General features: G+C 38.4%; 1 protein-coding gene across 12 annotated transcripts in view; it reads left to right on the top strand.

Annotated features, from left to right (window-relative positions):
* Window positions 1-14,291, top strand: part of NTRK2 (neurotrophic receptor tyrosine kinase 2) — a 373,842-nt gene that overhangs the window by 74,095 nt on the left and 285,456 nt on the right. For all 12 annotated transcript variants that reach the window (XM_036855412.1, XM_036855415.1, XM_036855409.1 and 9 more), the window contains 2 exons: window positions 1,534-1,634; window positions 12,106-12,205. In XM_036855412.1, coding sequence (XP_036711307.1) covers window positions 1,534-1,634; window positions 12,106-12,205 — 201 coding nt within the window. The remainder of the gene's footprint in view (window positions 1-1,533; window positions 1,635-12,105; window positions 12,206-14,291) is intronic.

Genomic DNA, 14,291 nt, shown 5'->3' with positions numbered 1-14,291 from the left:
AACTTGAGCTAATTTTAACTAGGGAATTACATTGTCTTTGCCTGCTTTATGCATGGTAAGCCATGTTTCCTCCAAGCTGTGGTTTGGATAATTTTGTGCATGTGATTTGTGTATTTTTATTTTTATTTGTTTTGATAATGGCTTAAAGAAAGAGTATGTCAAATTGTGTCACAGAGAAATATGTTTGAATTGTGATTTTCAGTTTTAAAATTATGTTTTGGACTCCTTTCCAATAACTTTTAAGACTCTAAAAATGTCATCTTTCCATTGGTCCCAGATCACACTTTGGATCTTTGGGCTACAATGTCATGATATTAAACTATAGATACTTCAGTGGTTTAATTTTGCATGAGTAGCTGGATATAATATGAAGAGGGAAAATAAGCAAATAAATGATATCTCCTACTGTTTGATCGAGATATTAAAAAGTTCTAATATATTCAAAATGAAAATGGTGAGAATGTAGTTTTGCAGTTAAAAATAAAACAGCTACAGATAGAAAATATATGCTTTTTCTGTTAATTTTCATTCACATTCAAAGGAACACTCTGCTAATAAAATTATAATTTAAATTGGTTGTCCTGAGGCCAGCTTGATAATTCTACCAAGGGAAGATTAGCTAAGGCTAACTTAATGAGGTTGTTTGTTCAGGATGGAAATTGAAGGCACCATACCTATTTAGAATAAAAATACAAAAATTTATAAACAACGTGGTCTGCAATAAGTTTACCAAAAACTTTTTATGACTTTTATATGTAATATTGTTAATAAAAACTTTGCCTACAAAAAAATCATTTACTTATATCCTGATCCCTGTAGACTAAAATTGATTCAGAAGAGCAACTACATTTGAGAACTGAGAACATACCCTCACAATTCTAAATGTTGTATTGGTGAAGTTCCCTATACATTAATTCTGAAACTGATATATTGGCAATTCAGAACTCTTCAAAAAAGTTCAGATGTGGACCGAAGTTCCCTATTGGTGCCGATTCCACATTCTACCTTGAGTGCTTCTGCCTCGGAAATCAGAGCTGCTGATTTCAAGTCTGGTTCACGTCTAGACTCTGTTGCCTTCTTGCCAGTTGACTTTAGACTAGTCATTTAACATCCCTTAGCTCTCATTCTGCAGCTGTAAAACTTGTGGTTAGACTCGATTTCCAAAGACCCTTCCAGGTCTATAAATCTGACTCTTACATGATCGATTCTCTTTTGTATTTTCATTAAATACTTTATCAAAAAAAGGAATATATTCTTATGTGCAAAGAAAAATCCTAGACCTGGCTTGGAAGTTGACCAAACAAAACAATGATGTAAAGATTTGGGTTGAATATAATTTTGGCATCGCACAGTCCTAATGCTGCAATGGATTTAACCCAACGGCGGGTCACGCTTCTCCCCAGCCACGCTGTCAGTGGTTTGGAATCTTGTAATTTGTCTTGCTTCATTCTGGGTTGTACTGTGGCCTCATGTTTGTTGGCAGCCTAATGACAACTTCATGCCTCCTTCTTTTTCCCCTTTCTCCAATTTAAGATTATGGGACTGCGGCAAATGACATTGGGGACACCACGAACAGAAGTAATGAAATCCCTTCCACAGATGTTGCTGACAAAACCGGTCGGGAACATCTCTCGGTGAGTGGGATACTTAGGTGTTTCGTAGAATGGTTCTGAGCATTTTGGATGCTTGAACGCTGGAGGAATGGAGCTGCTTCAGTGCGAGTCTTTCAACAAAACATTTTTATTGTTCAGATATAAATAGAGTGTTGAAGTGTGGAGGAACAAATGGAAAGGTTTAAGAGAGTGATACAGGTACCATAGAGTTTCTGACCTACTGCTGGTGATTCCTGTTTTAAATATCTGTCCTTTAAAAGATTATTACTAGAAGAGCAAGAAACCAGCTTTCTCATTCAGGGACATGTAGAGTTCTTCCTGTCTCCACACCGGTCTCCGTAAATATTTTAATAAAAATTTCAGTGACCACCAAACGTAAGGAATCCAGTAGGTTCTGGAAGGGACTGGCCGTGGGGGGATATAAACATACGAATGAAACACATATCTGTCCCTTTGGAGCTTACACTTAAGTCAGAGACCTGAGACATGAATATCAGTACCTAAATTACAAACAGAGGCTGAGCAAGGCAATGCGAGAGAGCGAAGGAGAGGGGCAGGCGCCCTTTTCCTTCCTGCTGGGAGAGCCAGAGGAGTCTTTGTGGGACAGGTGGCATTTTCCATGGCCTGTGCGGAAATGCCTGGGATTTGGACATAGAGGAAACGAAGGGCAGGGCATTTTGGGTGTGTGAGCCTGAGCCTGCAGTCTGGAAGCATTCTTGCTTGGACGGTAAGGCGTATGAGGGAGGGTGGTCCGATGCAGGGCCATGAGGTCTTGAACCACAGTGCCAGGGAGTTAGCTTTATGGCACAGGGAGGAGCATTGAAGGGGGCGTGAGTAAGCAGCAGAGCTGCATCTCCCCAGGACTGTGTGGCGGGGCTGGTCTCTCAGCTGCTCAGGTCAAAACCCAGCAGATTCCTCCATTCCTTTCTTTTCCTCCCTGTCTTGTGCACCCAGTCTAACATCCCGTGAGTTCTGCCTCCTTGTAAACCACCAACCCATCCATATCTCCCCACCTCCCCAGCCTCAGCCACAGGCTAACGCAGAGGCTGGCAAACTATGGCCCTCGGGCCAAGTCTGGCTTATGCCTGTTTGGGGGCAGTCTGCAGGCTAAGAATAGTTTTTACATTTTTAAGTGGTTTGAAAAAAAAAATCAAAAGAAGGGTGACATTTTGTGACAAATGAAAATTTTATGAAAGTCACATGTCAGGGTCCATAAATAAAGTTTTATTGGAACACAGTCATGCCTATTTACATATCATCTGTGGCTACTTTTGCGCTACAGGGGCATGTGGAATAGTTGTAGCAAAGTCTGTATGGCCTGCAATGCTGGAAATATTTACCATCTGGCCCTTTGCCGAGAAAGTTTGCCACAATTGCTTGTTGCTGGATGACTGCCAAAGCCTCCTACCCTGTCCCCCTTCCCACTCTTGTGATCTTCTGGCCTTTCTCCATATAGCAGCCCGAGTGACTTTTGTTAATAAGTTTTTTATTTTATAAGTTTCATCTGTTCTACCTTGTGATTCAACATCTGAATACACTACAAAGTGATCATCCCCACAAGTCTAGTCACTATCCGTCACCATACAGGTGACCGCATTTACCCATTTTGCCCACCCCCAGCCCCCTTCCTCTCTGGTAACCACTAATCTGATCTCTGTATCTATGAGTCTGTTTCTGTTTTGTTTTCTTTGTTTGCTTGTTTTGTTTTTTGTTTTTTGATTCTACAAATGAGTGAAATCATATGGTATCTGTCTTTCTCTGTCTGACTTATTTCAGTTAACATAATACCTTCAAGGTCCATCCATGTTGTCACAAATGGCAGGATTTCATTGTTTTTAATGGCTGAGTAATATTCCATTGTGTATATATACCACATCTTTATCCATTTGTCTATTGATGGACACTTAGGTTGTTACCACATGTTGGCTATTGTAAATAGTGCTACATTGAACATACAGGTGCATATATCCTTTTGAATTAGTGTTTTCGTGTTCTTGTATAAATAGCCAGAAGTGGAAAAGCTGGGTCATATGGTAGTTCTATTTTTAAGTTTTTCAGGAATCTCCATACTGTTTTACATAGTGGCTGCACTAATTTACAGCCGCACCAACAGTGTATGAGGATTCCCTTTTCTCAGCATCCTTGACAACATTTGTTGTTTCTTGCTTTTCAATAATAGCCATACTAACAGGTGTGAGGTGATATCTCATTGTGGTTCTGATTTGCATTTCCCTAATAATTAGCGATGGTGAACATCTTTTCATGTGCTTATTGGCCATCTGTATGTCTTTGGAAAAAACGTCTATTCAGATCTCCTGCACATTTTTAATCTGGTTGTTTGTTTTTCTATTGTTGAGTTGTATGAGTTCTTTATATATTTTGGATATTAACCCCTTATCAGATATGTGATTTACAAATATCTTCTTCCACCCAGGAGGTTGAATTTTTATTTTGATAATGGTTTCCTTCACTGTGCAGAAGCTTTTTATTTTGATGTAGTACCGTTCGTTTATTTTTGCTTTTGCTTCCTTTTCCTTTGGATTCAGATCCACAAAAACATTGTTAAAACTAATGTCAATGAGGTTACTGCTTACGTTTTCCTCTAAGAATTTTATGGTTTCAGGTCTTACATTCAAATCTTTAATCCATTTTGAGTTAATTTTTGTGTGTGGCATGAGATAGTGGTCTAGTTTCATTCTTTTGCATGTGGCTGTCCAGTTTTCCCTGCACCATTTATTGAAGAGACTATCCTTTTTCCATTGTATGTTCTTTGCTCCCTTGTTGTAAATTAATTGTCCATATATGTATGGGTTTATTTCTGGGTTCTCGCTGCTGTTCCCTTGATCTGTGTCTGTTTTTGTGCCAGTACTATATTGTTTTGATTACTATAGTTTTGTAGTACAGTTTGAAATCAGGGAGTGAGCTACCTCCAGCTTTGTTCTTTCTCATGATAGTTTTGGCTATTTGGGTTCTTTAGTGGCACTATTCAAATTTTAGGATTATTTGTCCTAGGTCTATGAGATATGCCATTGGAATTTTGATAGGGATTACACTGAATCTGTAGATTACTTTGGGTACTATGGACATTTTAACAATATTAATTCTTCCAGTTCATGAATATGGAATATCTTTCCACTTATTTGTGTCTTTTTCAATTTCTTTCGTCAGGGTCTTATAGTTTTCAGTGTGTTGGTCTTTCACTTTTGGTTAAATTTATTCCTAGGTATTTTATTCTTTTGGTGCAATTGTAAATGGGATTATTTTCTTAATTTCTCTTTCTGATAGATCATTATTAGTGTATAGAAATGCCATACATTTTATCATGTCATCTGAAAATCATGACAGTTTTACTTCCTCTTTTCTGATTTGGATGCCTTTTATTTCTTTTTCTTGCCTAATTTCTGTGACTAGGACTTCCAACCCTATGTTGAATGAAAGTGGCAAGAGTGGGCATCCTTGTCTTGCTCCTGATCTTAGAGGAAAAGCTTTCTGCTTTTCACCACTGAGTATGATGTTAGCTGTGGGTTTGTCATATATGGCCTTTATTATGTTGAAGTATGTTCCCTCTGTACGCACTTTGTTGAGTTGTTATCATAAGTGGATGTTGAATTTTGTCAGGTGCTTTTTTCTTCATTTATTGAGATGATCATGTGATGGTTTACCCTTCATCTTGTTAATGTTATATATCACATTGATTGATTTGCAGATATTGAACCATCCTTGAATCCCTGGAATAAATTATATTTCATTGTGGTGTATGATCCTTTTAATGCATTATTGGATATGTTTTGCTAATATTCGTTGAGGATTTTTGCATCTGTGTTCATCAAGAATATTGGCCGGTAATTCTCTCTTTTTTTGTGGTGTCCTTGTCTTGTTTTGGTATCAGGAAAATGCTAGCTTTGTAGAATGTGTTTGGAAGGCTTCCTTCCTCTTCAATTTTCTGGAAGGATTTGAGAAGGATAGGTCTTAAATATTCTTGGAATGTTTTGTAGAATTTGCCATTGAAGCCCTCTTGTCCTGGGCTTTTGTTTGTTGAGAGAATTTTGATTGCCGTTTCAATTCCCTTACTAGTAATTTGTCTATACAGATTTTCTTTTTCTTCATAATTCAGTCTTGGAAAATTGTGTTTCTAGGAGTTTATCCATTTGTTCTAGGTTGTCCAATATTTTGGCAAATAATTGTTTTTAATAATCTCTTATGATCCTTTGTTTTTCTATGGTGTCATTGTTATTTCTCTTTCATTTCTGATTTTATATATGAGTCACCTCTCTTTTTTATTAGTCTAGCTAAAGTTCTATTGATTTTGTTTATTTTTTTTAAAGAACCAGCTCTTAGTTTTATTGATCTTTTCTGTTTTTCAGTCTTTACTTTTTTCTGCTCTGATTTTTATTATTTCCTTCCTTCTACTAATAATGGGCTTCATTTGTTATTCTTTTTCTAGTTCCTTTAGGTGTAAAGTTAGACTGCTTATTTGGGATTTTTCTAGTGTCTTGAAGTTGGCCTGTATTGCTATGAACTTCCCTCTTGTAACCACTTTTGCTGCATTCCAAAGATTTTGGTATGTTGTATTTCTGTTTTTATTCGTTGCTATGTATTTTTAAAAATTTCTCCTTTTATTTCTTCAAAGACCCATTGGTTGTTTAGTAGCATGTTGCTTAATCTTCACGTTTTTGTAGTTTTTCCATTTTTTTCTTGTGACTGATTTCCAGTTTCATGCAATTGTCAGTGGAGAAGATGCTTGATATGATTTTAATCCTCTTGCATTTATTAAGACTTGTTTAGTGACCTAACATGTGATCTATCTTGGAGAATCTTCCATGTGCACTTGAGAAGAATGTATATCTACTGCTTTTGGATGGAATGTTCTGTGTATGTCTAGTAAGGTCATCTGGTATGTGTCAAAGTCTGATCTTTCCTTATTAATTTTCTGTTTGGATAATCTATCCATTGGTGTAAGTGGGGTGTTAAAGTCCCCTACTATTATTGCATTACTCTCAATTTCTCCCTTTAAGTACATTAATATTTGCTCTGTGTATCTTGGTGCTCCTGTGTTGGGTGCATATACATTTGTAAATGTTATATCTTCTTGCTGGATTGACCCCTTTATCATTATGTAATGCCCTTTGTCTTTTATTACTGTGTTTGTTTTGTCTATTATTCCAGCTTTCTTTTTATTTCCATTTGCCTGGAATATCTTTTTCCATCTCTTCATTTTCAGTCTTTGTGTACTCTTTCTTCTGAAGTGAGTATGTTGTAGGCAACATATAGATAGACCATGCTTTTTTATCCCTTCAGTTGCTCTTTTAATTGGTGAATTTAGTCCATTTACATTTAAAGTAATTATTGACCAGTATGTATTGCTGTCATTTTGTTAGTTGTTTTATGGCTGTCTTTGTAGTTCCTTTCTTATTCTCTTTCTCTCTTACCTTGTGTTTTGGTGGTTTTCTTTAGTGTTATGTTTAGATTCCCTTATCATTTTTTTCCTGTATTTACTATAAGTTTTTCCTTTGTGGTTATTATGAGGTTCACATATAACATCCTATGTAAGTAGTAGCCTATTTTAAGTTTGTAACAATTTAAATTTGAACACATTCCAAAGCTTTATCTTTTTTACTCCCTATTCCCGCGTTTTATACTTGTGATGGCACAAGTGGAGGCTTTGTTCATCTAGTTTTCCGGTCCCTTTCTGAGGGAATTATTTCATCTTTAGTTGAAAGATTTGCTGTGTCCATGGTAGGAGATGAGTTTAGGATCTTCTTACACCACCCTTGAGCCTTCTCCCTTGAGTGATCACTCTTTTATTATCATTCTCAGAGTCTTCCCAATGCATTGTAATAAAACTTTTGTTATAGAAACCAACTCCTCATGGTGGTTAACAGGGCCCTACATATCTTGACCTTGTCTGTCTCTCTGACTTCATCTCCATACTCTCTTCACTGTTTACCAACTATCTTTTTAAAATACTCTCTTGCATGCTCCAGGCTTACTCTTGTCTCACAGCCTTCACATTTACCGTTCTCTCTAGAAGGTATGCACTTCCCAATGGTCATCACATAGCTTTAGCTAGAGTGGCCAGCAGCAGCCATTACCCTGTTTCATTTTCTTCTGAGCAGTTATTATTGTGTGTAATTACCTTGACTGTTTATTTGTTTACATGTTTAATATCTTTTTCCCTTCCCTGATTCTTTAGTAAGATTCTTAGTATAGGCAACCCGGTCAGTGTTTTTCATGGCTGTATCCCTAGTCCTTAGAATAGTGCCTGGCACCTAGGAGGTGATTAGACTAATGATGAACACTATAGAATGGGTTGCAGAAGAGAGGGATTAGAAGTGGGGTGATGATGATTTAGGTGTCTGGTGCAATGATAAAGAGATGTGATGGATATTTAAACCAGGGCCATGCAGTGGGACCAGGAGGCTCATAAATAGATACAACTTAACTGCAACTCAAAATATGCACATCCAGTATTTGGAGACACACACCACACACACACACACACACACACACACACACACACACACACACACACACATACACACACACATTTCCACAGATGACTATGTGCATTGCATTGAAATAACAAGGAAAACTGCTGTGTTAAATCAACTGCAGAATGTTTTCTAATTCCTGCCTTATGCATTCATTTCAGTTTTTACTCTCATACCAAACCACTTAATGTTTCTTGGTTTGAGAATGTTGTTTGCATATGTAAGGAATCCAAGGAACATGTGTTAAGCCCACAGATGTGTATGTATTCCAATTACTAAAAATTATATACCAACTTCAGTTTTCTCTTTTGGATCCAAATGATAAATTTAAGCCCCCAATTGGCATATCTCAATGTTTGAACTACCTATAGGAGGGTCATTGGAAGGCAAGATCAGTGAAAATAATCTTCATTGAAAGTCTGTATGTTTTGACTCCACCTGTGGCCCTTAGAAATCTGCATGAGAGATGCAAGGCAATGTTTTGTAGAATTTAAAGAAAATTTTAAAATTATGTGTGGATCAAATATTTGATACATAACAGTCCCTGATCACAGGGAAGATCATTAGATTAGAGAAAGAGTTTCAGAGTCAGGGAGCTGATACAAAATTCAAAGGTGTTTTCAGAGCATTTGCAAGACAGCCTTAAGCATTCACCTTTCTGGTCTAACAGATGCTCCTCATGAACCCTGCTGGATTTTCAGAGGAGAGCAGCTCTTTGTTCTATGCTGAGAGGTAGCCTCAGATAAAAAACAACTAACCAAACAACCAAACAACCAAACAAACTCACTCCTGCTTTTCTCCCATGTGAAGACCACCCCCACCCCAACACATATGCACAGAGTACATGAAATTCTGTATTTATCAAATAATTTGTTTTTGAGGAAATTATTATTCTCATTGTCACAGGAGTCTTTGTTTATTAAAGGATTCTTCACATTTAGAACTGCTTCAATAGGTTTAAATATTTGTTAGCAGATCATTAGCTGCTTTTCTGGAGAAGAACACCTTTCCATTTTCTAGGAGGACTTAAATATTCTTTAATGAAATAGATAATGCAGGGCAGGTATTATTATCCCCATGTACAAATGAGGAAACAGAGGCTGGGAGAAGTGAAGCACATGTGAGGTCTCACAGCTGGTAAAGGCAAGGTATCCTGGGTTCATTACGACATAGATCTCTGGAATGCCAGTTGAGTACTTTCCAAAGTGGTTAAGACTGTACTGTGGTTCTGCAGAGTGATCCTGGGACTCAGGGCAAGTCCTCCAAATGTCTCTCTGTCCCAGGATCCTTATCTATAAAATAGTATTCGAACTTGTTTATTAATGAATTCTTCTTTCATCTGTAGAATTTTGGAATTTAATAATAGGGTAGAGAAACTTATAGCTAAAATATTATGATCTCTTTCCCATGCAAATGTTAGTTAGAAATAAAGATTGAGAAAGAAACATCTGAAATCATTAGGTAAGTCTGAGGGAAATGATCTTGGTTAGAACAAGTTGATTTATAACTAGCCTTTTAGGAATCACTACCATTCTATTTATATATAGGCCACAGAGACAGAGTTAAGTTTGTACTCAGACATCTGCAGAAGCATTCTGTGGGACAGCCACTCACAGCTGAAGCACCAGAGGAGAGAATGATTACACCTTTGCTCCATCCTAGCCAACTGTTTGGCATGTGCTCTTTTCTGTGCTTTGTAGCTTATTTAATGCTGTCCCCATCTGACCCCATCTGAAGGTGCTGTGGAGGGATTAGCCATATGTTTTCATTATCCTGCCTTCACTCTCAGCCACATGCTTTGGAGAGGCAATGTAGTGGGTAAATCACACATAAATCACAGATTTTATACTTGGGCAGACTTTGATTCCAATCCCAAGTTTGAGAGGTATGATCTTGGGCTGCTTATTTATTTATTTATTTTATAAATCTCAGTTTTATCATCATCATCATAGCCAACATAATTAATTACTTATTATAGTAAGCACTGTGTCAAGACCATTACCTGCATTGACTAATTGAGGATTTATAACAACCTGCAAGGTAACGTTATTATATTTTCTATTTTATACATGAAGATTATGAGATGCTGGGAGGTTAAGTAATTTGGAAACCATGTAGTTAATAAGTGGTAAATCTAAATTTCAAACTCAGGAACAATCCATATTCTTAATCTCCACTTGACACTGCCTCTCACTATAAGCTGGGTATATCAGTCAGGATAAGCTATGCTGCTGCAGTAACAAAAACCCCCAAATTTCAGTGGCTTAAAACAACAAACGTTTATTTCTTGCTTCATTATGCGTATTGGCTGGGAGCTCTATCAGCCTCATCCTCATTCCAAGATGAGGCTGACAAGGCAGATACCTTTTGAAAAGTTAGCATTTATTATGGCACAGAGAAAGAGAGCACTACCCTTGGGACTATTATTATTGATGAATAATTATTTTTGTGGGGGGCTCTCCTGGGCACTGCAGGATGTTTAGCAGAATCCCTGGCCTCAACCCACTAGATGCTAGTAGCACCTTTCTCCCAGTTGTGACAACTCCAAATTGCCAAATGTCCCCTGGGTGCAACATTATCCTTGGTTGAGAACCACTGCTTTAGTCTAAGATCTTGCAGTAAGCAGTGAAACCCTCCTCCTGGCAGTGATACAAGTCTCAACTCATTGGCCAGAACTAGTCACGTGAACCCATCTCACCACAAGGAACCAGGAAGTGAATCCTACAAAGAGAAACATAGAGGAAAACAGAAATGTTTGGGAAACAACACTAATGATTACCACAGATGAGGACAATAATAATATGTCGTATGGACTGTTATGTGGATTAAATGAAACTTAGACATTTAAGTCAGTATGGACATCTAGGACAGTTTAGGCAAACTATATCCAAATCCAGCTATCCATCTGTTGTGGTAAATAGAGTTTTATTGGAACACAGACACGCCCATTTGTTTGCATATTGTCTGTGGCTGTTTTCACACTACAGCAGGGGAGTTGACTAGTTGCAACACAGACTGTAGGCCCCCAGAGCCTAAAATATTTACTATATGACCCTTTACAGGAAAAGTTTGCCAACTCCTGGTTTATAGAAACAAATTTATTTTGGAAGTGGGACTTTGGGGTAAACAGCAAAAATGGAAGATGATACATAGTCCTGTGTCGATCATTGTTTCTAAATTGTTAGTGTGTACTTAGCATTATGCACTTGTGCCTCTGTGATCCCCAGCTTGGGACTGTGACAGGATTCACAACGATCTGCATCTACTCTCTCTACTTGTATGATTCACAACTTGCAGCTACACCTTTAAGTTAAAAAAACAACTTTGTATTGATCTTTCTCATACATACAGAAAAATTCACATGTCATAAGTCTACAACCTCATGAGCTTTCACAGGCTGCGCTCACCCACAAGTGCCTTCCTGCTCCCTTCCAGACCTACTCACTGCTCTAGGGCACCCTGACTTCTAAGAGCAACAATAGCCAACTTAAAAAAAATTTTTTTATCATGGACGGTTTTCAAACATGTACAGTGGTAGAGAAAATCATGAGATGAACCCCCTTGTATCTTTCAGCAGCTTCAAAAATTATTAGTGTTTTGTCATTCATGTTTTATATACTCTCTCTCTCACTTCTCTCTCCAGATAGGTAGGTAGGTAGGTACATAGGTAGATAGATGGATGGGGAGAGATAAAATACCTATTATCTATATATTATATAATAAGATAGGATGTATTAGTATATGTTAATCTGTATAATATCAATTGGATCCCTATTTTTATAAGCTTTAACTTACCTTTTCTCATTTGTAGAGTAGGGATAATAATAGGAACTGCATAAATCTTCCTAGGGTTGTTAAAGATTAATTGATATCCATAAAGTTCTTAGGAAAGCAGGTAGTAAGTATTCAATAAATATTAAACATCTCCATCAAAATCAGCATCACCTGGATATAAGAAACTAATTATCAAGATCATAACTGCCCTCCCTTCCTTTCTCTAGGTCTATGCTGTGGTGGTAATTGCATCTGTAGTAGGATTTTGTCTGCTGGTAATGCTGTTTCTGCTGAAGTTGGCAAGACACTCCAAGTTTGGCATGAAAGGTAAGAAGGGTTGTGTTTATTTTACTTCTTATGTGGAATCATTTTTGGCTTGTGACTAATGCTAATTACCACTAAAGAAGGAAGCAGCTAGATTTACGATGACTAGGGGTGAAGGCTGAAAAAATAGCAATAAGGCTATGATACTACAAATCAAGACAGAACAAAATCATGTTGATTATTCAACACTACTCACTTTCCAATGAGGACAGCTGTCCCAGAAGACACAGAACTGGTTTCTTGAGTTTTAAGTGCCTAATAATGGTATAAAAAAATAGTACCCGAGTTTTACTTTTGTTTCAGAAAGGCAGGCCAGGCTGGGTGGCAGTAGGCTAGTTATGGACGCATGTATTTTGTGTAGAAAGGTCCTTTCTGTTGTACATTTGACTTCTAGAATTTCCATGGTGTGCTTTTTGTGTTGCTGCTGCTTTTTCAGATTCTCACCTTTTGAAATTTAAAGTGTTGGGAAGCAAAATAAGAACAGCCATTGGAGGTACATTGATGCTTTGTGAATGAGTGGCTTCTTATTTTAGTGGAAAAGTTCCTAGTGCTCGATTAAAAATTAGGGTCTCTGTTGCCCCGCAATAGACCATTGGTCTCTTTTAGAGGATTGAAAATTCATTTTGGGGGATGGGGAAACATATTTAAATGTTCTTGTGATATAAGTAGCCAAGAGTTTCAGTGATTAAAAAGCATTTGCTCTGAAATTTAAGCGTATGTATTGACTCATATGTTATCGCTGAATTCTGCGTGGTCTCTTATAAATAGCCACTCGCTTGGGAAATCTGTGAGGAAGGTTTAGTGGTGTCTTTCTTAATTGTGTTGGGGAGACAGTCAGGTGGGCTTTCTTGATCTGTATGGTTCATTACAATTACTATTAATGTCATTTGCTTACTTGAAAGTGATGTTTAAGTAGCAATAAGTTGTCCAATGTATGCCGGGCTCTGGGGTGAATCAGATCCATTTCTTTTTTTTTTTTTAAATTAATTAATTAATTTATTTATTTTTGGCTGTGTTGGGTCCTTGTCTCTGCGCAAGGGCTTTCTCTAGTTGCGGCAAGTGGGGGCCACTCTTCATCGCGGTGCGCGGGCCTCTCACTATCGCGGCCTCTCTTATTGCAGAGCACAGGCTCCAGACGCACAGGCTCAGCAGCCGTGGCTCACGGGGCTAGTTGCTCCGCGGCATGTGGGATCCTCCCAGACCAGGGCTCGAACCCATGTCCCCTGCATTGGCAGGCAGACTCTCAACCACTGCGCCACCAGGGAAGCCCAGATCCATTTCTGATGCTTTTTCCTCAGCCTTTGTTGGTGCCCATGACCAAGATTCCCAAACCTGAAATGAATGAGGAGGAGCAGTGGTAAATTAGGCCTTAAAAAAACACCTAAACCTCCTCCTGACTCCCCCTTTGGCCTGTTGATCCTTGACATTTCTTTTGAAGGAGGAAAGACCTCTCATTCTCCAATTATGAATAAGGTTTGGGAGAGGGACTGTACTATAGTGATTTTAATTAATCCTATGGTGGTGGTTTGCAAACTTGACTTTGCCTCAGAAACTCCTAGAGAGCTTGTGAAAACACAGATTTCTGGGCTACCCTGAGAGTTTCTGATTTAATAGGTCTGTGGTGGGCCTGGAAATGGGCATTTCTGATGGTTTCCAAGGGATGCTGCTTTTTCCCAAGCATTCTCAGAGAATCACCTTTCTGTGGGATAAACATGGGTTCCCAGGTCTCTTTCCAAGCGTGACAAGATGTGGGAGAGGCACTGCAAACCAAACCCACCCATGGCTTCGAAGACCTTTCTGGGTCCCCATGTTCGGCTGGTGCCCAGGTCTGGCGTAGGCTGCTCCTCTCTGTGTGCTAGCCACCTCCCATGGGATTTTGTTCTCCTCATCCTGATCAGATGCTTTCTTTCCTTAGAGGCACTTGGGGTGGATGTCCCCAAGCAGGGTGTTTACTGGACAGAGCCAGATTCTAGCTCTGTCACTTTCCTGTCTTGAGGGTTGACTTGGAAACTTTTGTCTTGTGGCTCTTCAGAGAAAGGGTATGTTCAGGTCCTACTGGGAGCTCAGAAAGGCTTTGGGAACCCTAGGA

The sequence above is a fragment of the Balaenoptera musculus genome, chromosome 6 (genome assembly GCF_009873245.2).
Source record: "Balaenoptera musculus isolate JJ_BM4_2016_0621 chromosome 6, mBalMus1.pri.v3, whole genome shotgun sequence".
Taxonomy (NCBI): Eukaryota; Metazoa; Chordata; class Mammalia; order Artiodactyla; family Balaenopteridae; genus Balaenoptera; species Balaenoptera musculus.
This window is presented reverse-complemented; position numbering and strand designations above follow the sequence as displayed.